Source organism: Saccoglossus kowalevskii, chromosome 5, assembly GCF_978046115.1.
Source record: "Saccoglossus kowalevskii chromosome 5, keSacKowa6.1, whole genome shotgun sequence".
Lineage (NCBI taxonomy): Eukaryota > Metazoa > Hemichordata > Enteropneusta > Harrimaniidae > Saccoglossus > Saccoglossus kowalevskii.
Window position 1 is genome coordinate 36,260,728 of NC_140645.1, and position 27,702 is coordinate 36,288,429.

Consider the following 27,702-nt stretch of genomic DNA (forward strand, 5'->3'; position numbering starts at 1 on the left):
CTAAACACTGATCTTTGCAGAACACATACTAAACACTAGTCAATAAACACCTAACCAAACACTAATCTTTATTAAACATATACTTAATAATAGTCAATAAACACCTACCCATACTTTTGCTAAACACATACCTAATACAAGTCAATGAACACCTACACAGTTACTAAACACATACTAATAATGAACATTTACTTATAATTACATTTACTAAGCCTCACTAAACATATGCTGAACACTAGTCAATGAACACCAACCCAAACATTAACTTTTGCTAAACACATACTAAACAGAAGATAGCTACCAGAAAACCTACCCAAACACTACTCTTCAAAGAACACCTGCCTAAACACTACCCTAGCCTATTGTAAGTGCAAGCTGTCACATTTCTATAGCTATGAAGTCGAACATGACAAAAATAACACCCCCCCCCCCAGTTTTTACCGATAACCGGCTTACACTGATACGCTGAGAGATATCATGTATATAACACAAGCTATCCCATGTTTCGGCACCCCTGAACATAAAAACAAAACTGTTAACACACGTACAAAGTGGTATGATTGCTCGAAACACAGCAATATGCCCTTCCCAAAAAATGTCGGAAATCTTCCACAAAATCTGCAACAGCGAGAAATATCGTTTCAAAGTTGCTCATTATATATTAAAAAAACTATTTGAGGCATGTACTAAGACATTCAGTTCCTTGTAACTCGCCTAAATTTTGGTCGATTCTTGAAATTCTTACACAGCAGCAAAGGTCAAAATGTCCAGAACACATCTCCCATTTTTTTTTTAAAATGTCCGGATCCGTTTATGAAGAAATACACAATTTCCGAAGAAGCGTGAAGTGTGCAGAATATTCGGTGTTCGGTAAACTTCAACGGTGTATATGTCAATACTACTGAGTGTGGCACACATAGCATATACAACTAAGCCAATTAACACCTTAAACGATAGGCGTTGCCAGTCTGTTGTATTCTGAGACAGAGTGCTGTCATTGGTGCAGTTTAAACAAAAACAGATACCACAGTTGCTCAAATGACAATATTCAATATCCCTATATAGTATATAATACTAATCCCTGCAATTTGATTGGTCAATGCACTTTTGACATCAAATTTATGAAATGTGAAATTTTTTTATTTACATACCCTCATTAATATGACTCCATAGTCATACAATGCTACCTTACTCACAGGGTGCATTTCTACTGTAGTTTTGTAATACTTGGCTGCTTGCTTCATATTACGCTCGATACCATGTGAACCCCAGAATAAATGACGTGCTACGGCACTCTTTAAGACAACCAATCAGCAATTAGTATCACCATTTAAAAAATATAATTTTGTTTTCCTTTCATTAGTTGGACCAAGACAATCATTTCACCAGGATTTCAACCAACTGACAGAAAATACTCACCTTCAGATGCTATTGACAACAAGTAAAACTAGTTTTTGTGTTTTGTTTCCATGTTTCACAAGTTTTCATTCAAAATTACCTCCACGACAAAAACTTACTCCAACAATTCATTCACTAATTTCAATTAATCTTTTAACAAGTCAGGCATTTAAAAAAAAATAATTATTTGTTCCTGGTCCAATTAATGTAAGGTCATTATTACATGCATTAATAAACTTACCCTTATTAAAATAACACCATAATCATAAAGAGACACAGCCGTGGCATCTTCGGCTTCGGCCGATATCTGATAGAAGTGTACAGCAGCCTCCATATTTCTATCTACACCTTGTTGTCCCCAAAATAACATTCTAGCAATATTTATCTAACATGCAAGGATAAAAACATGCAATTACCAAGATAATACTAGTATTTCTTTGGTGTTTTGTATGGAATTTATTTTCACTGATTTTTGACAAGTTGAATGTGAAATATAAGAAAAAAGGTATGTTTGCTGGATTTTATTTTCACTGAATCATTCCTTCCTTCATTAAGATTTAGAAGAGTACATGTTTAGATTCAGAATACTTATTTTAAAAAATCATGAGATATATCAGTGAAAACAGTCACTTTATTCACAGCATTAATGAATTTAAGAGGAATTGTAGTCACCTGCGCATCACTGACACCTTTCTTAGCTTGGTGTTTCAACCATAGGAAATAATCACCTGTCTCTCCTCGCTGTGTTTCTAATACCTTACTGTCTGTAAGTCGAACATGTTCTGTAAAAGTCTGTACACAAATACAAGTGTTATAACATCATAAAAGTCATTGTAACAATGCTAAAATTACTTCCACTGTGTATATTCCATTGTGTAATTCTCACTATAAAAGTGGCTCATTATAAACTGACCAAAAACATGCAGAAGTTGATGATAACACTGGTATTAGTACTTACCCCTGTTGGGTCATGTCTTTCTCTGTCTTGCATAGTTTTATCTGCTATATTTTTATAGTACACTACAACAAACAATAAATATTTTGTCATTTTTAGTAATACAAGAGAGTCACTGCTTTAAACTCAAATCAAAATTATTGTATTGCCATAATCAAAAAATAATGTTACAATAAGAACAGGTCACATAGCAGATATTGAAAAAACTCAAAATCAATTAAATAGAACAGGAACATCCACAAATTTAAACCAATCCTGGACTGAATGATTCAGAGGGGTGAAGAGAAGAGATGCTTCTCTGACCAAAACTGTCTTCTCAGTGCTAAGTCTCATGGGAAATATGCAAATTACTTCCATTGTTACTCAATCCGCACCCTTTTGGGGATAATTTCATAATAATCAATAAGTTAAGCTGCAAAGTTTTCTGGCCCTGCCGAATATCCACCTCGGACCTACTCAAAAGAACTGGAGCCACCTGCATCATTTCACAAATAAGGCTTAGAAGACTCAGACCATTGAGCAAGAACTCAGGCAAATGGGTTTAACATGGGTAGAGGCAGAAACCAAGGCTAAAAACCGTGCGAATGGAGGGATCTTGTGTTAACCTTATGTTCTGGTGGGAGCAACAAGAACGAAGAAGAAGATGAAGAATAAGTTATGCTACTGAATATATATAAATCATTTATCCTAAATAAATTGTTTAAATACATATCTACAATATCAAACAGCAGAAATCGTAAAGAATAATGCATCCCTTGGGGACATACAAAAGAAATATTTATACTTGATACTTCATGGACCATCGTAACATAATATCAGACATAATTCATGTCACATCCTTTGTATAGTATTACTATTCATTATATTGGCTTTGCATTGAGAGCAACAGGGACACTATGGAAAAAAGATCAGTGAATTTAACCAGAGAAAAAATTGAAATTGAAGTTCATTTTTTTTTGTGTCCTTTTATCCCATAATTTTTCCACTATGTACTTTCCAGATTTGTATTATGTCCCACTATTTTTTGACAAAATAGAATTACTATGTTTTCAAAACTTTGAGATTTTCATTGACCGGCTGCTCATGTCTATTATACACTAAAATAAATAAAATAAATTATCATTTTTTTTGTTTTGTTTTTTAATGTTTTTGTGCCAGGCGACAGTTCTGGACATTGAGTGTCACTGTTGTCTCTCCTGACTCTTTTTTAGTATGTGCAAATTGCAAGTGCTAGTGCTGACACATGGGGCATAATCATGTTTGGGACTACATTACAGGGCTGTGCAGCCATCTCCCTATCAAATAGCAGTTTAATGCACTATCCTGGCGTCAACCAGACTCGGTCGAAACACAAGCACCTGCGGACCCAAAGTCTCATTCGTGAATGAATCGCAATCAGTGGAATTGGCCTCCATTGAGTCTGTGGCACACTCACCCAGGGGAGGGGTCAACCCTTTGATGTTCAGCCAAAGGTAGAATTTAAACTTTGGTCTACCGATCATGAGTCTGGTGCGACAACCACTATGCTACCAATGACCGTAATTATCTTTAATATTTACTTTACGTGATACATTATGGGTTAGTGACCTTTCATTAGTAAATAAAGATCATTATAACAATTCAAAAATCTTAAAAAAACTTGGAACCAGTTAAATATGACCGAATGAGCTTGTTGTTATTATTATGCAAATTAATTTTCATGAATTTTTTCTAAAATAACCAGTTTTATAAAAGAACAAACAATGATGAATGTCACCATAATTATGAAAATAACATAGATCTGATTTAAAAAAAAGTATTCACTCAATGGAACTGACAAACACACACTCAGTACTTGCAGCGTCAAAGTCAATAAAGTACTTACAAAATGAATAATCGTTATCTTGGTTGCATCCATCTAATCCATAGAAATGCTTGTTGCCTGCAGCCATCAATGAAACTCTATATTCACCATGTGATGAAATCAACAAGTATAAACCACTCTGAAAAATAAAAAAAAACCTAGAAAATCAGGACAAGACAATACAATATTAACTCCAATTGATATGACTGTAGGTTCTCTAGTGCTAAGGGTTAGTCCTGAGTCGGTTAATGCTAAAGTGATTATTGCACATGTGAGCATATTCATGTGGAATAACTAAATAACAAACAGACACATCACTCACCTTATTTTTGTCAATTTTCTGTCCTACACCGTTATTGTACAAAACTGACAACATGTATGAAGCTTTGTGGTAACCATAGCAGCTGGCTTGTTTTAATACGGCCACCATGTTTTTTAGTTGATTTATTCCGAATGTCTAGAATAACCAAAGTTAGACATAGTATGTTTAACTGTGTAGCTAACTGTTGTGATCTTCCAGGGAATACCCATTGACTGCCATACAGTGAGTCCACACCAATCATAGAACTATTTACACCCACAAAACAGTTACTGCACATGATAATTTAATTCCATAAAGATTGGAAGTTTCTCGTTAAAGTTTCTCTTCATTATAAAGGAAATAGTAAGATGAAGATAACTATGCCCTGCACTACAGTCAGTATACACATTGCAACTTAGATAGACACAACACCCTTATATTCAGTATACAGTGCAACTCTCAGCTCTGTAAACAGATGTACAAGTCGATATATTTATATGTGATATTATTGAATATTATTATACATCTGTCACCATAACGCCATAATTTTGCGGTATTTTACGGGGTATTTTCATCCTACCATATAAGGAAATGTGAATTCCAAATATGGAATGATTATGCGCATAAGCGTAACCAGGGTTTGACCGTACTCCACACAAAGAAGTTCGCTGATTCTATTCTAAACTTTTTTAATTTTTGCATTTCAATAATGTATCCTTAGAAGGAAAAGATGTATAATAATAAGGTTATTACGAAGGTACCTCAAAGTATGCACTCAGACAGTACACCATCGCATCGACCTCCGCTGCGTGTCAGTCGATACTCCCGCTGTACTATCTTTGTGCATACTTTGAGGTATTCTCGTAATAACCTTATATTCTTACCAACTTAGATGAAGCTGTTTCATATAATTGTTGTCCAATAGAAGACATGTCATGGTTGTTATTCAGAACCCTGTGTTTTAATATCTTATAAACCGTCTGATGTTTGGCGGCTATCGGTTCTTTCCAAATGTAGCTTTGTAATTGGTTGCTCTTATTTTCTTTTGAATATTCATTATTCACAAATTGTATCAGATCATTAGAACAAGACCCTGAAATACATTACAATACAGTTTATGACGAATCAGCTACAATTCATCTTATTACATCTTATCACATTGTTTCAAACGTGAGGCTTATCAAGGAAAGTGATTGGCCACAAAATAATCAGCTATATTCTGATTGGCTAATACAATGCAGTACATAAGGCTCATCAAAGAAAGTGATTGGCTACAAAATAATCAGCTGTACTCTGATTGGCTGATACAATGCAGTACATGAGGCTCATCAAGGAAGGTGATTGGCTACAAAATAATCAGCTCTCTCTGATTGGCTAATACAATGCAGTACATGAGGCTCATCAAGGAAGGTGATTGGCCACAAAATAATCAGCTATACTTTGATTGGCTAATACAATGCAGTACATAAGGCTCATCAAAGAAAGTGATTGGCTACAAAATAATCAGCTGTACTCTGATTGGCTGATACAATGCAGTACACGGTACGAGGTTTTACCCAGAATTCAACACGTACTGTATTAACGCATATTGCTATGCGCAGAACTGAAATTCTGGCATCGTTCTGCGCAAAAATCGTTTTTAGCGCTTGAGTTGTTTCCGGGTTAGCCTTCCATGTGCTTATCGTGCAATTTATTGTACCAATATCACATTTTCTGGACGTATTCCTACACAATCATGCTAAGAGTGTCCAAAAGAGTCAAGCAGGCAAGTTTAGCCGCAAAATTACGTGGGAAATTGGCTTCAACTGCTCACTCGATCGCCGATGTTGTCCGTCGGCACACAAGGTCGTTCGCTTTCTGATCTTTCTTCCGAGATTTTGACTCGAATATTCGGGTTTTGTTGCTTTTTTAATGACAGTGATGACTATAGTTCACAGTTCGAGAAAGTTAAAACGATGTGCTCACTTCGAATGGTTTGTAGGCGATTTTATGCTATCGCGTCGAATGATTTGTTCATTATGGGAATGACGGCAAGCTCTATTGCCAGCCGTGCTTTTCACAGATTTAAGCTGATGAAGGCGAGATCGCTCGTTGCTAATGAAATAGGGCAACTTTCCGATTTGATCATTCAAAAAGGGCCATCTCAAGTAAGACAAGTGGTGAGAAATTTGCTGGAAAATTTAAAGGGTCACGAATGGGATGATTCAAAGAAATATTTGGAAGTCTCTCTTGCAGTTCTATTTAGCACGAAAAGATCAGCAATTTCCAAGAAAGCCACTGGGAGTCGAGCCTACATCAGTAAAATCTTAAATCAGCACCAGGCAGTAGGTGAAAAGTTGTCTGGATTTGATGAGAGTGCCCTTTGGCAATTACGATTAAATAAAGATAAAACATTTGCCAAATCAGTATTATCTGTATCATTTTTCAAGGAAGCCATTACATCAGATATTCTGCCTCCTTCTGTTAAATTGGCTTTATTAGCAGCACCATCTTCCCAGAAATTAGATCAGACTACAAATGACGCTAAATTATGGAATGATTCTGAAGCAGAACACATATTTATCCATCTAGGGGGCGGTCTATCTGAATCTGACAATGATGGTTTAGAGAAATCTCTGAGAACACAAGAAAATGTTTCAAGAATTCTCAAATTAACCACTTTGTGAAATAATTTGAAACGGTTCCACAATATGGTGTCAGAAACTGCCTCTCAAAATAAAAAGGGCTGGTTTGTTCATGATTTTGAAGGTCTGGTTTGGAGAAGTGTCCTCAACATATTGACTGAAAACAAATTGGATTATGAAAATGAGAGACAGAAGTTAGAAATAGTTGTAGGTGAGGGTGGCCACACTTTCCAAGATTTCAAGGGAGTGTCCCAAAATTTCAAACTCTTTGCCATCAGTGGTGCTATACATCTGATAAAATATAATGGTAATGAAGTATGGAGAAATCCAAATCCAGTCTTCTGATGCAAGCCGCATTCCATTTGCCATTATAAATGCCCCAGAGAGTGATGCACTGATAGAAGTTGATATTCTTCCTGTTCTGGCATGCACTGAAAAATTTGCCCAACATGGTATAAAGGGGGTGAAATACTGTAGAAAACTGGAACGAGATGAAAAGTATAAAAGTTTGGTCTTGCAGGGAAAGAATACCAGTTTTTTCTGCAATTTATGTTTGGCTACAGTTCATAAATGTCACAATCCAAATCATGAATGGGATATGTCTATCACTCTTGCGGATATGAATTCATGGGCAGAAGGAAAAAGTAATGGTCAGAGTAATCATCCTCTTATAAAGTATGACCCCATAAATGAATACACTATGGATCACTTTCATGCTAAATTGAGAAACGTGGGTAAACTAATTGACAAACTCTTCAACGAGGCTCAAAAGATCGACCAACAACTGGAATTTATACAAAAGTTTGCAAAGTTATCTGAAGATCAAAAACATGATGTGAAGCAATATGAAACAAAACTGGTCGACCAATTTGATACCAAGGTTGAAATTAATGAAGCAAATCATTCAGCAAGTTACTTCAAGTTACTAAAAAGGATGATCTTAACAAACTTGATAAGAAACTTGAAGCAGCTTCACTAGCATTTGAAATTAAATACACTGAACACATTGAAGTGAATTTGTTGGATTCTGCTGAATCACATTTTGAAATTTTATTTGGCACACACAAGGAATACAAATGCACGCTATGTGCATCACATCTCCATGTTGTATACAAAATCAAGCCAGGTATCACTTGTCACATGCAAACTGTCCATGGTAAGTTCAGCACAAAAGATCTGAAACAAAACACAAGATGCATTACTAATCTCAATATTTAATATCAAAAATCTGTCATAATAATAAATTATTATTTACACTTGGTAAAACTATTCCAAAGTCAGCCTAAATTGTCAAATTTGTAATGACACTATTTTCTATGAAGTCTTTGACTGTAAAAAATGGGGCATGTGGAGGGGGCCTGGCACATTTTCTTTGAAAATCATTTGTTATTATACTAATCTCAATATTTAATATAAAAAATCTGTCATAATAATAAATTATTATTTACACTTGGTAAAACTATTCTAAAGTCAGCCTAAATTGTCAAATTTGTAATGAAACTATTTTCTAGGTATTAATTCTTCAACTTCAAACACATCAATGTGTGTCACGTTTACTGGAGAAATGGGGCAAGTGGAGGGGGCGTGGCACATTTTTTTTGAAAATCATTTGTTATTAACTATATTTAGTATATTCTCACTTTAATATTACATAATTTATTATGAATAATATGTCAGAAAATAATATTGAGAGAAACGAATGAAATGCATTGGTATCAAAAACAGATACATGGAAAATGTTCATTTTATCCCTATACCCATAGTATCTCAATAGTGTATATATTATCTCAATAGTGAATATATGGTATGCAAATTAATGACAAAATACATTATGACACTTTATTCACTACTCCTATGAGGGACATAACGTGTATATGGTCGATCTACATATCGTTGTAAAGCTCTCGAAATCCCCAACAAAATTACGTTTTTCATTTTCACGACCAGCATTTTTGCAACAAAAAAGGCGCCAACAATTGAAGAAATCGAACGTTATTTTCTAAAAATTGCTTTTTTCTTGTGTAAAACGTAAAAAAAAAGGACTTACCGAACGTAACTTTGTGAGCCGCCATGTTGACAATCCATAGGAGGCACTCTCGCGGTAATTCTAACATAACAGTGAGAGGAGTAGGCCAAAAACCACCAAAAATGCAGTAATTTCGCATAATCAATTATAGTCTATAACTATTTATTGAAATGGTTAAAACGATCCGGGTAAAAAACTTTAAATACATCAAAAAAATGAGAATTCCAGTATCAAGTTGGGAATGAGGCTGGTGGGTCAATTGAGGTCATAGAATGGTAATAGCGTGTTTGGCTGGTTCCCACCTCAAGTGTCATGGTGTACCAAGCCACAAGAGGCCGGTAACTAGTAAAGGTTCCGGCATTCTGATTGGTACACCACTTTCTCGTTGCTTGTTCCATTTCCCTTAGTTACCTGACGTCAGCGCTTACGCTCGTGGCCGTTCAGGGGTTTCCTTTTGCTTTCGAAAGTTGGGCGAATAAAAAGAATTGTTTCTTTTGTTATAAATTTGCACAGAACATATCAAATCTGTAAATCTAAGCAGGCAGTATGTATGAGCATGGCTTTATTGTAGCATTACAGAAACGTTTACGCAAAACGAAACTTGGAATGTTTTCAAATTACGTCACCCAGTCGCGTTCCTTCCGGCCGGAAAACCGGCCCAAATGGAACAATATGGCGATTACTAGTTACCTGCGTCCTACCTACCATTCGCAAAGGACGCCGGGAACCAGCGAAATAGCGTGTATGCTAGTTTTTCTTTCAATTTGAAATTGCGCCCTCGTGCGGAGATAAAGTGTATATTGGATGGTACAAAACGCATTGAACTCTGGGATATCACATTTGCCGTGCAGTACATGAGGCTCATCAAGGAAGGTGATTGGCTACAATATAATCAGCTGTACTCTGATTGGCTAATACAATGCAGTACATAAGGCTCATCAAGGAAAGTGATTGGCTACAAAATAATCAGCTGAACTCTGATTGGCTAATACAATGCAGTACATAAGGCTCATCAAGGAAGGTGATTGGCTACAAAATAATCAGCTGTACTCTGATTGGCTGATACAATGCAGTACATAAGGCTCATCAAAGAAAGTGATTGGCTACAAAATAATCAGCTGTACTCTGATTGGCTGATACAATGCAGTACATAAGGCTCATCAAAGAAAGTGATTGGCTACAAAATAATCAGCTATACTATGATTGGCTAATACAATGCAGTACATGACAGCTACAATCCTATTTCCATAGTTTAGGCTTCTCAAAGAATAAATTATTTCTGGATTTTTTATTCACACAAGTAATTAATTATTTACCACGAAAAGTTGCTATTCCATAAAAAAAAGTATCAGCACTCATTCCAAAATGTATCTGTACTTTGAATGTTCAAATTGTATTAACATCACATTTAAACACATTCCTTTGTTACATAGTGCAAAAAAATGTAAAATAATCTCTCAATAAATTATTAGTAAAAGCAAGAAAAAGATGTAAAATGATAAGATTATCACATATGCACTAAGCAGTTCAAAATTACAATGATCTCTCTTACAAGCCAATCAATACAGTATCTGTTGAGATCAAATTTCTTTATGCTGGTTTGCGGTAGAGCGCCCTCTTTGGTAGATTGGGATTATGCTTTTGTTTGACCTAACCTTTTGCCTCCCATAATGCCTTGGTGCATACTTAGTGGTACTCCTGTGATAACGCCATATTATTTGGATTTGCTACTTACTTTTTTGATTGTATGTTTCTAGCATCATTTGATATACCTTAATTCTGTAATCCATTTTATGCAAGTATTTCTCACATTGTTTGTAGTACTGAGATAACCCAATAGTGAATATTGGATCCGAGCGCTCAGGAAATGGAATCTGTTACATGTAAACAATAAATGTACATGTCAGTGATAGTAAAGTGTTATTATAATTCAAATTTAGAACCATTGTTATAATCTTTCTCAAGAAGATGGAAATGTGTACATCATTTCTAAAACATTTACCCCTGATACCAGAAAGGCCCTAATGTTACATTCAAATAACATTATATTTTGAAAGATCCTCACATTACATTCAAATCACATTTGTGGAAAACCCTTACATTACATTCAAATCACAGTTTTGAAAGATTCTCATATTACATTCAAATTACATTTACTTTGAAAGACTCCACATTACATTCAAATCACAGTTTTGGAAGACCCTTACATTACATTCAAATTACAGTTTTGAAAGATTCTCATATTACATTCAAATTACATTTACTTTGAAAGACTCCACATTACATTCAAATTACAGTTTTCGAATACTCTCACATCACATTCAAATCAGTTTTGGAAGACCCTTACATTACATTCAAATTACATTTACTTTGAAAGACTCCCACATTACATTCAAATTACAGTTTTGGAATACTCTCACATCACATTCAAATCAGTTTTGGAAGACCCTCATAGTACATTCAAATAATATTTACTTTGAAAGACCCTCACATTACATTCAAATCACAGTTTTGGAAGACCCTTACATTACATTCAAATAATATTTACTTTGAAAGACCCTCACATTACATGCAAATTACAGTTTTGGAAGACACTGACAAGATCATCATTTTAAATTAAATCATTAAATTCATTAAACATTTAAATATGTTTATTTGTTCACAGCTTTCTGAAAACTTGTATCACAATTTAATTATTAAATTAACAGAATTATATAGTTATCTATTAGGAATCACAGTTTTCACAGCATTACACTGATACCCAATTATGAAGACTGCCCTCAATGAAAGAAATGAGAAATACAGTACCTGTGATGGGTTGAGTACTTGTTTTCTATACAGTCTTGTATGAGCCATGTATCCGTTGAATGACGTTATTGCTGGACTACCTCCCATATGTATTAACCCATCTATGTCATTGAAATACACATTGTGTGGAAAGGAATGAGTTGCATGTTTCTCCTCACTCAAGCCTTCACCATAATTCATGTAGATATCCCACTACAAATAACATGTGATGAAAAATACTAAATGAGTCTGTTAATGGGTTAGTGTTCATCCAAGACTGTTTTGCCAGTTCCACTGCATATTCACACACTTTACATGATGGTTTTGCCCACCATACACTGGGTAATAACTACACAACCAACACCTTTGCATGTATATCAATGGACTTCCAGTGTTCTGTCATGCTATTGGTCAGATCTATAGTGTTCCGTGATGCTATTGGTCAGATCTATAGTGTTCCGTGATGCTATTCGTCAGATCTGTAGTGTTCCGTGATGCTATTGGTCAGATCCACAGTGTTCTGTGATGCTATTGGTCAGATCCACAGTGTTCTGTGATGCTATTGGTCAGATTCACAGTGTTCTGTGATGCTAATGGTCAGACCTAATGTGTTCTGTGATGTTATTGGCCAGATCCACAGTGTTCTGTCATGTTAATGGCCAGATCCACAATGTTTTGTCATGCTATTGGTCAGATCCAGTGTTCTGTGATGTTACTGGTCAGACCCACAGTGTTTTTTTTATGATGCTATTGGTCAGATTCACAGTGTTCTGTGATGCTAATGGTCAGACCTAATGTGTTCTGTGATGTTATTGGTCAGATCTACAGTGTTTTGTTGTGCTATTGGTCAGATCCACAGTGTTCTGTCATGATATTGGTCAGATCCACAGTATTCTGTCATGCTATTGGTCAGATCCACAGTGTTCTGTGATGCTATTGGTCAGATCCACAGTGTTCTGTCATGATATTGGTCAGATCCACAGTATTCTGTCATGCTATTGGTCAGATCTACAGTGTTCTGTGATGCTATTGGTCAGATCTACAGTGTTCTGTGATGCTATTGGTCAGATATACAGTGTTCTGTGATGCTATTGGTCAGATCCAGTGTTCTGTCATGCTATTGGTCAGATCCACAGTGTTCTGTGATTCTATTGGTCAGATCTACAGTGGTCTGTGATGCTATTGGTCAGATCCACAGTGTTCTGTGATGCTATTGGTCAGATCCACAGTGTTCTGTGATGCTATTGGTCAGATCTACAGTGTTCTGTCATGATATTGGTCAGATCCACAGTGCTCTGTCATGCTATTGGTCAGATCCACAGTGTTCTGTCATGCTATTGGTCAGATCCACAGTGTTCTGTCTTGATATTGGTCAGATCCACAGTGTTCTGTCTTGATATTGGTCAGATCCACAGTGTTCTGTCATGCTATTGGTCAGATCCACAGTGTTCTGTCTTGATATTGGTCAGATCTACAGTGTTCTGTCATGATATTGGTCAGATCCACAGTGCTCTGTCATGCTATTGGCCAGATCCACAGTGTTCTGTCATGCTATTGGTCAGATCCACAGTGTTCTGTGATGCTATTGGTCAGATCTACAGTGTTCTGTGATGCTATTGGTCAGATCCACAGTGTTCTGTGATGCTATTGGTCAGATCCACAGTGTTCTGTGATGCTATTGGTCAGATCCACAGTGTTCTGTGATGCCATTGGTCAGACCCAGTGTTCTATCATGCTATTGGTCAGATCCACAGTGTTCTGTCTTGATATTGGTCAGATCTACAGTGTTCTGTCATGATATTGGTCAGATCCACAGTGCTCTGTCATGCTATTGGTCAGATCCACAGTGTTCTGTCATGCTATTGGTCAGATCCACAGTGTTCTGTCTTGATATTGGTCAGATCCACAGTGTTCTGTCTTGATATTGGTCAGATCCACAGTGTTCTGTCATGCTATTGGTCAGATCCACAGTGTTCTGTCTTGATATTGGTCAGATCTACAGTGTTCTGTCATGATATTGGTCAGATCCACAGTGCTCTGTCATGCTATTGGTCAGATCCACAGTGTTCTGTCATGCTATTGGTCAGATCCACAGTGTTCTGTGATGCTATTGGTCAGATCTACAGTGTTCTGTGATGCTATTGGTCAGATCCACAGTGTTCTGTGATGCTATTGGTCAGATCCACAGTGTTCTGTGATGCTATTGGTCAGATCCACAGTGTTCTGTGATGCCATTGGTCAGACCCAGTGTTCTATCATGCTATTGGTCAGATCCACAGTGTTCTGTCTTGATATTGGTCAGATCTACAGTGTTCTGTCATGATATTGGTCAGATCCACAGTGCTCTGTCATGCTATTGGTCAGATCCACAGTGTTCTGTCATGCTATTGGTCAGATCCACAGTGTTCTGTGATGCTATTGGTCAGATCTACAGTGTTCTGTGATGCTATTGGTCAGATCCACAGTGTTCTGTGATGCTATTGGTCAGATCCACAGTGTTCTGTGATGCTATTGGTCAGATCCACAGTGTTCTGTGATGCCATTGGTCAGACCCAGTGTTCTATCATGCTATTGGTCAGATCCACAGTGTTCTGTCATGCTATTGGTCAGATCCACAGTGTTACGTCATGCTATTGGTCAGAGCCACAGTGTTCTGTCATGATATTGGTCAGATCCACAGTGCTCTGTCATGCTATTGGTCAGATCCACAGTGTTCTGTCTTGATATTGGTCAGATCCACAGTGTTCTGTCTTGATATTGGTCAGATCCACAGTGTTCTGTCATGCTATTGGTCAGATCCACAGTGTTCTGTCTTGATATTGGTCAGATCTACAGTGTTCTGTCATGATATTGGTCAGATCCACAGTGCTCTGTCATGCTATTGGTCAGATCCACAGTGTTCTGTCATGCTATTGGTCAGATCCACAGTGTTCTGTGATGCTATTGGTCAGATCTACAGTGTTCTGTGATGCTATTGGTCAGATCCACAGTGTTCTGTGATGCTATTGGTCAGATCCACAGTGTTCTGTGATGCTATTGGTCAGATCCACAGTGTTCTGTGATGCCATTGGTCAGACCCAGTGTTCTATCATGCTATTGGTCAGATCCACAGTGTTCTGTCATGATATTGGTCAGATCTACAGTGTTCTGTCATGATATTGGTCAGATCCACAGTGCTCTGTCATGCTATTGGTCAGATCCACAGTGTTCTGTCTTGATATTGGTCAGATCTACAGTGTTCTGTCATGATATTGGTCAGATCCACAGTGTTCTGTGATGCCATTGGTCAGACCCAGTGTTCTATCATGCTATTGGTCAGATCCACAGTGTTCTGTCATGCTATTGGTCAGATCCACAGTGTTACGTCATGCTATTGGTCAGAGCCACAGTGTTCTGTCATGCTATTGGTCAGAGCCACAGTGTTCTGTCATGCTATTGGTCAGAGCCACAGTGTTCTGTCATGCTATTGGTCAGAGCCACAGTACTGGTTGTTGATTGCATTGTTGTTTAATGATTAAAGTATATTAATAAAGATTGTGATAAACATTAATAATGATTACATTGTGTCAAGTCATTACCACAGTATGATCTGTATTTGTTTAATGGATCATTACAACTTGACCCTGAAGCAACTCTATCAAAATGCAGGATTGACCTTGACCCTAAAGTTGCCTTGACCCCCTCACATACCAAAAATTCTGAGCTGTCTGATACAATTTGTTATCCTTACCTTCTTACCATACTGTGTGTAAACCAATCTAAACCACTGTTGTCGTGGCAACAACATGTGTGGCAAGTAACTATATGGTACGCGATTAACTTGATTGACTTGAAGGTGAAGGTTACCTAAATAAAAAAAACATAGCAAAACAATTACAACCTTGCTCTTTTTCTTAGATACAAGCCTTGTTATGTTTGGATGGAATAAATATAAAGGTATAATATGATTTCCAAATTATATCAGAGAAAAATGGTCAGATGTCTTGCATTTTTGTGAAACTTGAGCTTTTGCTTTGTTCTAAACTTGACGGCATCTGCGTGCTATGTGTGATTCTTCTTATTATTATTTATTGTCAACATAGTGATTTGCCAATCCAATGTATGTATTCAATAAGTATCCTGCGTTTCTTGAGGATATACATTGTATTGATTCAAGAAATATTAAAACAAATCAAAATAACAGGTTCATATATTCTACATTTCTTTGTGAAAAACTTCACTTTACTCTCATCTAGTATGATGATAATGGAATGATCTGAACTGTGCACATGTCAATGGAACAGCGTTGTAAATTCTAGATTGGACAAAAAAACCCAAATGTTTTGCAAAGTTTTAAGCGATCTTGTTAACTGACTGTCCGAATAATTCTCAGAACCAATGTAAATAATTTTGCAATCAATATTTGTTTTTGAAAAACAGTGCAAATGTGCAATGACTGACATTAAAAAACATCGTGATTACTATTCACACATGACAGAACAACACAGGGTCATCGTCCTGTTGCTTCAAACTGGGAGTGAAGAAAAATTCGGGACTTTACTGTAATTCTATGAATGGCATTTTCATCGTATGTAGTAGAAGCTGTTATTCAGTTTTATGTCTGAAGTAAACAATACCACAGTGTTCAAAAAAAAATATAATATTATTTACATATCAAAGTACAACTATTTAGTTTTCTTCACTATAGGCGTATAGCTTGGTAACAAAGCAATTCTACATGTCTGTTGTATTTCACTACAACAATAACAGAGTGAAGGGTGTGGTAGTGATTTCACCCAACTCACAACAACACAGTTCATAGGTTAACATTTTTAGCAGCAACTAAATTTGTACATGCACATTTGTTGATTTTAACTCTTATTTTTAAAGGGTCAAATACTGGTCAAGATGGTTAATATTTTCAACTTACCATCCTTAGTGATCAGCAATAAAGAGTTGAATACTGGTCAAGATGGTTAATATTTTCAACTTACCATCTCTAGTGATCAGCAATAAAGAGTTGAATACTGGTCAAGATGGTTAATATTTTCAACTTACCATCTCTAGTGATCAGCAATAAAAAGTTGAATACTGGTCAAGATGGTTAATATTTTCAACTTACCATCTCTAGTGATCAGCAAGAAAGAGTTGAATACTGGTCAAGATGGTTAATATTTTCAACTTACCATCTCTAGTGATCAGCAATAAAGAGTTGAATACTGGTCAAGATGGTTAATATTTTCAACTTACCATCCTTAGTGATCAGCAATAAAGAGTTGAATACTGGTCAAGATGGTTAATATTATCAACTTACCATCTCTAGTGATCAGCAATAAAGAGTTGAATACTGGTCAAGATGGTTAATATTTTCAACTTACCATCTCTAGTGATCAGCAATAAAGAGTTGAATACTGGTCAAGATGGTTAATATTTTCAACTTACCATCTCTAGTGATCAGCAATAAAGAGTTGAATACTGGTCAAGATGGTTAATATTTTCAACTTACCATCTCTAGTGATCAGCAATAAAGAGTTGAATACTGGTCAAGATGGTTAATATTTTCAACTTACCATCCTTAGTGATCAGCAATAAAGAGTTGAATACTGGTCAAGATGGTTAATATTTTCAACTTACCATCCTTAGTGATCAGCAATAAAGAGTTGAATACTGGTCAAGATGGTTAATATTTTCAACTTACCATCTCTAGTGATCAGCAATAAAGAGTTGAATACTGGTCAAGATGGTTAATATTTTCAACTTACCATCCTTAGTGATCAGCAATAAAGAGTTAAATACTGGTCAAGATGGTTAATATTTTCAACTTACCATCCTTAGTGATCAGCAATAAAGGAGTTAAATACTGATTGTCATAGAGTGATTTATGGTGGATAATACTGCACAATGAGGAATGACAATAATCAATTAAATAAATCCATGTAGTAAAAGTGAACCTAGAATAAAATAAAATATTTGTATGTAAAGCGATAAAAACAATAAAACATGTCATGAATATGAGTAAAAGTTATGATGTTGATGGTTTACCATGATTTACAGAAGCATATAATAAAATTACAGAAATAGCAAATACAATAAATCAGATAACTAAAGAATTATTGAAAATCAAATATATACCAGTGTTACTAAGTATATTGTGCACTGATCCTAATTACTAGTTATTTACTAATCCTACCAGTATAACTAGTTATTTACTAATCCTACCAGTATAACTAGTTATTTACTAATCCTACCAGTATAACTAGTTATTTACTAATCATACCAGTATTAATAGTTATTTACTAATCCTGCCTGTATAACTAGTTATTTACTAATCATACCAGCATAACCAGTTATTTACTAATCATACCAGTATAACCAGTTATTTACTAATCCTACCAGTATAACTAGTTATTTACTAATCATACCAGTATAACTAGTTATTTACTAATCATACCAGCATAACTAGTTATTTACTAATCCTACCAGCATAACTAGTTATTTACTAATCATACCAGTATAACTAGATATTTACTAATCATACCAGTATAACTAGTTATTTACTAATCATACTAGTATAACTAGTTATTTACTAATCGAACCAGTATAACTAGTTAAGTGTAGTACAAACTTGTATTCATTATTGCTACTGGTTATTTACTAGTCATATTAAAATAAATATACATAAGTACCAAATTGCATTCATCATAGTTGCTAGTTATTTACTAGTCATACTAGTTAACTAGTCACTCATGTGTAGTACTAACTTGCATTTATCATAGTTACTAGTTATTAACTAGTCGGTATAATTTATGTGCATCATTTTGAAACAAATTAACAAAAAAAACAAACGTTAGTACATGTAACCTTAAACAGTTAAGGAATGTATGGGAAAATGGCGTGTGTCATTTGATGTACTTAACCACATTCAAATACAAAAAAAAAACAGACATGCATACTGATAATAGACACATTTAGACAATATTATTCAAATCATGTCTGTGCAATACAGTAACTAGCGTGGCTTGATGCAATTTCACTTACATTGGATAAGAATGTTTTTCTTTCATTTCTTTTAACAAAACTTTATCAGTGAATTGATTTAACTGTCGACTCACACCAGTATTTGAAGCAGAGAATGACACTGGGAAAGTCAGAAGGTCCACAATCTCTGGAAATAAAACAAAAACCCCTGTGAATTCCCAACCAATATCTAAACTCAAATATCACATACAAAGAAATTCTTAGCGCTGTTAGCAAACTAAAAAACAATAAATCAGCTGCTGATGACAGCATTGCCAATGAAATGTTGAAAACCAAAAATAAGTTAATGATAAGATGTTTACAGAAACTTTTCAACTGTATTCTAGATAGTGGAAAATTTCCTGCAACCTGGAAATCTACGATTCTTGTTCCACTACACAAATCAGGCGACAAATTAAATCTTGGTAATTATAGAGCTATTGCATTAACAAGTTGTCTCTCAAAACTATTTACTGGCATAATGAATCAAAGATTGACCACATACTTGGAAGAAAATAATTTATTTACCGACATGCAGTTTGGCTTTAGGAAAGACAGGAGAACGACAGACGCAATTTTCCTGTTAAAAACAGCAGTTGAAAAAACAATTTATAATAAAAATAAAAGCAGCAGTTCTGGAAGACGGTTATACACATGTTTTGTTGACTTTAGAATGGCTTTCGACAGCATCTGGAGGGATGCACTCTTTCTGAAGTTACAAAACAGTGGTATCACGGGGAACTTTTATGAAATAATAAAATCTATGTATAAGGATATTAAATATAAAATTAAATTGTCAGAGGGTATAACTGATGGATTTCAGTCTACCTGTGGAGTTAAGCAAGGCTGCAATTTATCACCAACTTTATTTAACATTTTTCTGAACGATCTGCCAGAATTATTTGGGGATCAAATTGATAAACCAGTTCTAATGGGCGAGAAACCTATAAATTGCATCCAATATGCAGATGACCTTGCACTTATTTCAGAAACGGAAGACGGCCTACAAAGCTGTCTGAACAAATTAAATGACTATTGTATAAATTGGAATTTAGAAGTAAACGTAAAGAAAACTAAAGTCATGGTATTTAATTGCAGCAACAGACTGATTAAAAACATGAATTTTAAAATCAACAACCAAGACATAACAGCTGTTAGCGAGTTTTGCTGTTTAGGGGCAATATTTACTCCAAATGGGAAATTTAAAACAAACTTATCTATGTTAAAAAATAAATCAATGAAGGCTCTTTTCAGCATCAGACAAACAGTCTTAAACCACAAAATAATTTCACCAGCACTTAGTTTGAAAATTTTCGACCAATTAATTTCACCTATACTCATGTATGGTGCAGAAATCTGGGCCAATGAAATCACAACTGACAGTAACAGTTTAGAGCAAGTTTGCAGTCATTTTTACAGGTTTATCCTAGGAGTGAGTAAAATGACGCCAATTAGTGGTTTGAAAGCAGAACTTGGTAGGTTACCAGTAAAATTAAAAATTAATTTGGCTCAAATTAAATACTGCCATAGACTATATAGTCTGCCAGATAATCACATTTTAAAATTAGCCCTGGATGAAATGATAAAAATTAATTCAAACTGGGTAAGGACTATTAATGCTACACTGGGACATGATCTAATTAAAATAAAAAATGATCACAATATGGAAAATTGGAATCAAATACTAAAAAAAGTAAAACTCAGACTATCTGAGTTTTATATTCAAAGATGGAGAGAAAAACTAAATTTCAGTGAAACCAATGAAAATAGGGGAACAAAACTGAGAACATACAAACTATTCAAAGTAAGCTATAATATGGAAAATTATTTGCAAAACATTTCAAATTTCAGTCTCAGGAAAATGCTTTCAAAATTCCGTCTGAGTGACCACAACTTAGAAATAGAATTAGGTAGAAGAACAAAGCCCAAAATAGAATTAGAAAATAGACACTGTAATAAATGTAACACTAAAGCATTAGGAGATGAAAAACATTTCCTGCTATTTTGTACTGGCTATATAGAACAAAGAAAAAAACTGTTTGATGAGTGTTCAATAAATATTTACACAATGGATGTGAATTCCATATTTAAAAAGATTATGGAGAATAATATAGCTTTAGCAAAATACTTAAAGAGCACAATTTTTAAAACCACAGAAAGTAATTAATTTATTTTATTTTACTAACATTTTATTTTTTATCTCTTATGTATTGTATGTATTTATGTTCCTTACCATACAAAAACCCTCTGAAGGTTTTTTAGTAGTGTAATAAAGTTATTATTATCAAACCCCTGCGAGTTATCACAGTATGTCAAACTTAAAAGATATGCACCTTTTCTAGTGAACCACCCTCAATATATTGTGAACTTCCTAAAATAATTATGTTATCAAAAATGACAAGAACTACTTGACAATCTGAATTTGAATACCTGTCATAATATCTACTGCACTTAAACAGCGCCCTCTATCATCTGAAGTGAAATAGTTTGAGTTGTACTAAAAGACAGCAAATATTCAGACTAATTGGGGACTTGTATCTTAAGAAGGTTTTTTAAACTTAAAGTAAAATATCTACATTTATAGATTAGCAAACATTATGCACTATTTGTACGTAGAAAGAAAATGTCTGGCTTATTAGCATATTAAAACATAGCGTAACTATTACAACGTTGTCCATTGAGAACCTGGATTAAACAAGTCACTGTTTTAATGACAATCCCCGTTGAAATTAGAGAAAATGTTATTCATACCAAAAATATGGACTAAAAGCATAGTTAGTAATTGAAAGTGAATAATTGGCTGGTCTAGTACCAACAGAAATGTATTAAATGATTTTTTCAAAAGCGAAATATATTGTCAGAAATTAAACAGGCTATGCTATTCATGCATTATTTGTATCTAAACTGAATTTCATTTGTCCAGACTCAAAAGTGTGTGTCATTTATTTGTCAATGGGTTACCTAATAACATTATTTCTACCAGTGCTTTGATGCCAGGAAATTAAACACACTTTACAATTTCATGAGAGAAGCATTGATCAAAAATAAACTTGAAAGAAGTGATGAAGGACACATGTACATGTATTTATAATTCCACCCAGTTGGCAGTTTTTAAAGTTGTTTTTTAAATATTTCGGTTCATTTTTTAGACATTTCAATCTTTCCTGACGTAGTATGATGTTTATTGTGACTAGCGTGAATGGGTAAGCTTCGTTTCGACAATGAGCTGTTATCACTGTAAACAATGTTAAATTATTCAAATGCTTATCTTTTGAAAACAGCTATATTTTATTTCAAAAAAAAAAAACATGCTGTTTTCCTATCAAAATCTAAGCCACAAGATCGTACTACAACATCGGCAAATCTCTTCCGTGTTGCATTAAATAATATTACAATATTTAAATGAGCTATGGTAATTTGAACACGTTGGCATCATCCAGCATTTTGATTGGTTAATTAGCAATTTGATCTATTAATTTGACTCATTTCCAATCCTGTACTCACCTGGCTGTATAGGACACACAGGAATTACCATATTCACATATATCTGTCTATATTTAATATACCACTGAGGGCAAACATCATGTTCCTTATAAGGCCTTGAGTACGGTGGCAAAACAGACACTTGGTACTTGACTTTAGCATGTGACTTGCTATATACTGTATTATGATTATTGTCGAACATTTCCTCGCTAATCAGCCATGCTCTGATGTTAACGTCCTTCACATTAATACTGTTTTTGATGATGTAATCTTCTCGATATCCCATAATATCAGGTAGTAACAAAAGTATATGTTTGACCTTTGACCCCTGTTGCATAGTTACACATTTCCAGAATCGTTCAAACACCTTCACGTGTTGACGTAGTTCGGAGCTTGCATAGATCTGAACACCCGCAACGCTATTCTTACTGCAGTGATACTCCACTCGAAGTACATATTTTGGTGTCAATAAACTCGGCACATTTTGTAAAATTATAAAATCTTTTTGGTGATTCAATTGCGTATTTATTGTCATGGAGATAGTATCTGGCTCAGGATTATTTTCAGCCTGAAAAAAAAATAACAAATTGTTTAAATGCCTTCTGAACCTATTTTAATGAATGCTAAGAATTACCCAGCATCTTATCATTCCCGCTTCTCATAGTAGGTGAAATGGAAAATCTAAGAAAGATGGTAATTAGCATAATCAGAGAATCTTTCATCACCACCACTGACATATTCAGAGAGTGATTAGACATATAGTTGTAAAGACCATGTCATTTCCTGGATTAAATACAGCACAAATTAAAACCGATTTTGCAAATCAAGTGTGTATGCGTACGAATTGTGCCTTTAAAATCCACTTGGCAAATCAAGTGTGTATGTGTAGGGATTGTGCCTTTAAAACCCACTTGGCAAATCAAGAGTGTATGTGTAGGGATTGTGCCATTAAAACCCACTTGGCAAATCAAGAGTATGTGTAGGGATTGTGCCTTTAAAACCCACTTGGCAAATCAAGAGTGTATGCATAGGGATTGGGCCTTTAAAACCCACTTGGCAAATCAAGAGTGTATGCGTAGGGATTGTGCAGGGTTCTCCCCAGAAAAAATGCATAGCGCTGCAACTAATTTGCATATTAATTTGCATAATAATTTGCATATCATTTACATACATTTCCTTCATTAATTAACAGAACTCATTTACAATTATGAATATTAATGAGCTCAGTCACAGTGCAAATTTTTTTTTAATGGAATCAACACATTATGTTTCACAATTTAGAAGAGTTTGAAACATTCTCGAAATACTGATGCTGCAGACTAAAAACAAACACAAATAAATTTTTGTTGCAATTTAATTGTCTATTGTAAAACGTTGAATAAAACGCATTCGAAACGTTAAGCCAGAAATATGTTCACGAATTTCATGATTTTATTTACTCCAAAAACATTCACCTTCAAAAAATCGACAACGTAATTAATTGGCGTATTGTTGTAATTTATTATTCGTACCATCAACTTCTAAAACGTTTACATTTACAGTAATGAGCGAACAAATTAAACTTCAAAACGATCATCAAAGTTACGACGTGACACAACTTACTTGGCGATGTTATACACCGGTTATACCAATAATTCCTCACTAAATGTTACTTCTTTTTTCTTATATGAAATTAAAGTAAAATCTGACTTATTTTTATCGGGAGCGATTATTTTTGATCACTTGATCGCTTCGGTAAAAAAATCAGACCCGCCATGATATTTGTGAACATTAGCATGTGTCTTGACCCGATGGGTCAAGAATGTCATTAACCAATCAAAATGCCGCATGGTAATGCCGGTAGAATCCGAAGTTTTCCGAATGGTAGTGATCATAAAAATTTACATTGCGGAAGTTAAGCGATGTCGTAGCACGATGTGTTGGCATCGATTTCAATTGAAAACTGCATGATGGTTTTCGAAAGAGGTGATTAGCAATTTTTAAAAGGTAAAATAGGTCTTGAAAGAAGAGTTTTTACATGATTCGTGATGATAACAGTTCAAATGTCTTTTACCAAATCACGCAATAAACACGTTGTTTTTTCTTGAGTAGCGTAAACTGATCGTAAACTCCGCTTTGACCATGTTATATCGAGGTGGAATTGATTTTAAAAGAATTTTAGCTTTCAATCTAAAGACTGTGTCTATCGCAGAAAGTATTTACTTACAAACAAAGAGGTGCTAATTTCACAAATTTGACTAGCCGCTACGTATCGTGCGACTAGGTCTATTGTTTACAAATTATAATCCACGACTGGCAGGATGCGTGTCGGTCGGTACGTAATTATAATAACAATCGGACAATAGTCCTGGTCGGAAACGTTTCTGTTGTGGTCACTAATTTTGAGTGACGGTCGGGACTGACCAGTGTGGCGAACAAAGCTTTTGCACATCTGATATTGGCATTTCAAATATGAAATCAAGCGCCGAGGTCGGAACACTTAGCGCCGAGGTCTCAAGTAAAGCGCCGAGCTTCACAAGTATAGCGCCGCGGACCTCGGCGCTAAAAAGCCCTGCGGAGAACCCTGGGATTGTGCCTTTAAAACCCACTTGGAAAATCAAGAGTGTATGCAAAGGGATTGGGCCTTTAAAACCCACTTGGCAAATCAAGAGTGTATGCGTAGGGATTGTGCCTTTAAAACCGATTTGGCAAATCAAGAGTGTATGCATAGGGATTGTGCCTTTAAAACCCACTTGACAAATCAAGAGTGTATGTGTAGGGATTGTGCCTTTAAAACCCACTTGGAAAATCAAGAGTATGTGTAGGGATTGTGCCTTTAAAACCCACTTGGCAAATCAAGAGTGTATGCATAGGGATTGGGCCTTTAAAACCCACTTGGCAAATCAAGAGTGTATGCATAGGGATTGGGCCTTTAAAACCCACTTGGCAAATCAAGAGTGTATGCGTAGGGATTGTGCCTTTAAAACCGATTTGGCAAATCAAGAGTGTATGCGTAGGGATTGTGCCTTTAAAACCCACTTGACAAATCAAGAGTGTATGTGTAGGGAATGTGCCTTTAAAACCCACTTGGAAAATCAAGAGTATGTGTAGGGATTGTGCCTTTAAAACCCACTTGACAAATCAAGAGTGTATGCATAGGGATTGGGCCTTTATAACCCACTTGGCAAATCAAGAGTGTATGCGTAGGGATTGTGCCTTTAAAATCCACTTGGCAAATCAAGAGTGTATGCATAGGGATTGTACCTTTAAAACTGATTTGGCAAATCAAGAGTATGTGTAGGGATTGTGCCTTTAAAACCGATTTGGCAAATCAAAAGTGTATGTGTAGGGATGGTGCCTTTAAAACCTACTTTGCAAATCAAGAGTGTATGTGTAGGGATTGTGCCTTTAAAACTGATTTGGCAAATCAAAAGTATGTGTAGGGATTGTGCCTTTTAAAACCGATTTGGCAAATCAAAAGTGTATGTGTAGGGATGGTGCCTTTAAAACCTACTTTGCAAATCAAGAGTGTATGTGTAGGGACTGTGCCTTTAAAACTGATTTGGCAAATCAAGAGTGTATGTGTAGAAATGCAGTGGCGGATCCAGCAAAATGTATTGGGGGGTCCAAGCTTCGCTTAAGATATACAGAGCGTAAATCGCAGAGAAGCTATGCGTAATCCAGATGATATGAATCGTCATGCGTTGGGGGGGGGGATGCCCCCCCTGGATCTGCCACTGCAGGAATGGTGCCTTTAAAACTCACTCTGATCATTTAAGGATGCTGTATAGGTTTTTGGTATTGATTTTCTAAACGGGTGTTTCCATATAAAATATTTACTGAACCATACAAAGCTATATATTGATGGAAAGCTTATTTCACACTGAATGTGAAATCGACAAGATAGTGTGTGTATGGACGTGTAAAGTCACATGATCTCTGTGTAAACACAGAAGCCATTTTCGGTAAAAAAATAATTGAACCAATGAATAAACGAATTTAGTGGAACATTGGCAACAAAACAGTTTTTCAGACGATGCTCACCACCATTCTGCGTTGATTGAGATATATATCTACATGATAGTTGGAGAAGAAATAATAATTTAGCTATCTTGAAAAAACAATGCGATCTTGTTCTTTTCGGTATTCAGAAATTAGAACGTAATTTCGAAACAAATAGGAAAATAGAAAAATCCCAGCGCCGCTTGAGAGGCAACATATCGAAGAGTGTCTGTGCGAAAAATTAGTATAATTCGTCCACTAGAACTCAAGATCAAAGGTCTGCAGTTGCCGTGAATCGCTGTTTTGTTTAACCGAGAAAACGGCAAAAACAACTTAGCAGCAACGTATCGTTGGCTAACTCAAAATCCGTTTGTCCCTTGGATCAAAACAAACTCATAACGACTAGTCATGGTATCTGTCTGTCATAGTCACGCAGATGTGTGGATATGCGTGGTTGCAATTGGTTATAAAGTACGAAATTATGCTTCCGAATCCAATAGGAAACACTGTTTCACGGCGTGACAAAGTCGCGCCAAAATGACGTCATGATTTACATATTCAGGAGACACTCCTTTTCTGGAAGACTCATTACCATACATTGCCTTCTATGGAAGGTCATTCTCTTGCTCCGCTGCTGAACCAGTAACCGTGGCTGAACGCACCACCAGAGTCAACTACATGTAGTTTTCTTTCAAAGTTTTGTTTTTACAACGCGAGATGTCTCGACTAAGATCTGTATTATCTGATTTGAATGGCAATGGGGGTGAGAGAAGTCACAGCGAGTACTGAACTGAATCGGGAGTTGCGATCGCTTGGGTTTAAAATTGTCTGTCCACCGGGCGATGAATTTTCAGTTTGTTTGCTTTTGCGTTATTATTTTGTAGATTTGTGAAATAACCTGTTCGCCATAAATCGAGTTTTCAGTTTTTTAGTTCCCAAAACTGTTGTGACAAAATTAGTGTGAAGATTCTTCTTCCATCTTCAACGCGTAATGCATAGTACCGGAACAACCGCTGGCGGGGACCACTCCCGGTATCTTACATTCAGTTCACTTTCTATATCATGTACAACAAATCTAACTTAATTGAATCCGTCAAGTTATTTATTGAGAATGTGAAGATTAAGAAAAATAAAACAGGTAAAACAAGGATGCTCACACACACAGACGTGTACGTTTTCTTTTACAGCTGATTGTCTCAGGCTTTACGTGTGGCCACGTGTTGAGGGACGGTGGTGTGGCCAAGTGTTTCACTTTCGACTCATTGTGGTCGGAGTCCATGACACGTAATTTGGTCACGAAAACTAAGT

General features: G+C 35.6%; 1 protein-coding gene and 1 long non-coding RNA gene across 3 annotated transcripts in view; both read right to left on the reverse strand.

Annotated features, from left to right (window-relative positions):
* The window catches only part of LOC102803642 (protein sel-1 homolog 3-like), a 47,357-nt gene that overhangs the window by 15,005 nt on the left and 4,650 nt on the right, over positions 1–27,702 (reverse strand). The window contains exons 2-13 of one of the 2 annotated variants that reach the window (XM_085499378.1): positions 22,435–22,981; positions 18,952–19,078; positions 17,740–17,864; positions 15,665–15,780; positions 11,956–12,147; positions 10,883–11,021; positions 5,382–5,590; positions 4,519–4,653; positions 4,218–4,335; positions 2,357–2,418; positions 2,071–2,190; positions 1,152–1,295 (exon numbers count right to left, since the gene is read on the reverse strand). In XM_085499378.1, the coding sequence (XP_085355504.1) occupies positions 1,152–1,295; positions 2,071–2,190; positions 2,357–2,418; positions 4,218–4,335; positions 4,519–4,653; positions 5,382–5,590; positions 10,883–11,021; positions 11,956–12,147; positions 15,665–15,780; positions 17,740–17,864; positions 18,952–19,078; positions 22,435–22,981 (2,034 nt within the window). Of the gene's footprint in view, positions 1–1,151; positions 1,296–1,639; positions 1,784–2,070; positions 2,191–2,356; positions 2,419–4,217; positions 4,336–4,518; positions 4,654–5,381; positions 5,591–10,882; positions 11,022–11,955; positions 12,148–15,664; positions 15,781–17,739; positions 17,865–18,951; positions 19,079–22,434; positions 22,982–27,702 lie in introns of both variants that reach the window. The other variant, XM_085499377.1, reaches the window with a different exon arrangement.
* LOC146746108 (uncharacterized) lies at positions 8,134–9,425 on the reverse strand. The gene is made up of 2 exons (XR_014929443.1): positions 9,169–9,425; positions 8,134–8,297 (listed from the first exon to the last, which is right to left on the reverse strand). It is a non-coding gene; the product is annotated as an uncharacterized LOC146746108 (long non-coding RNA).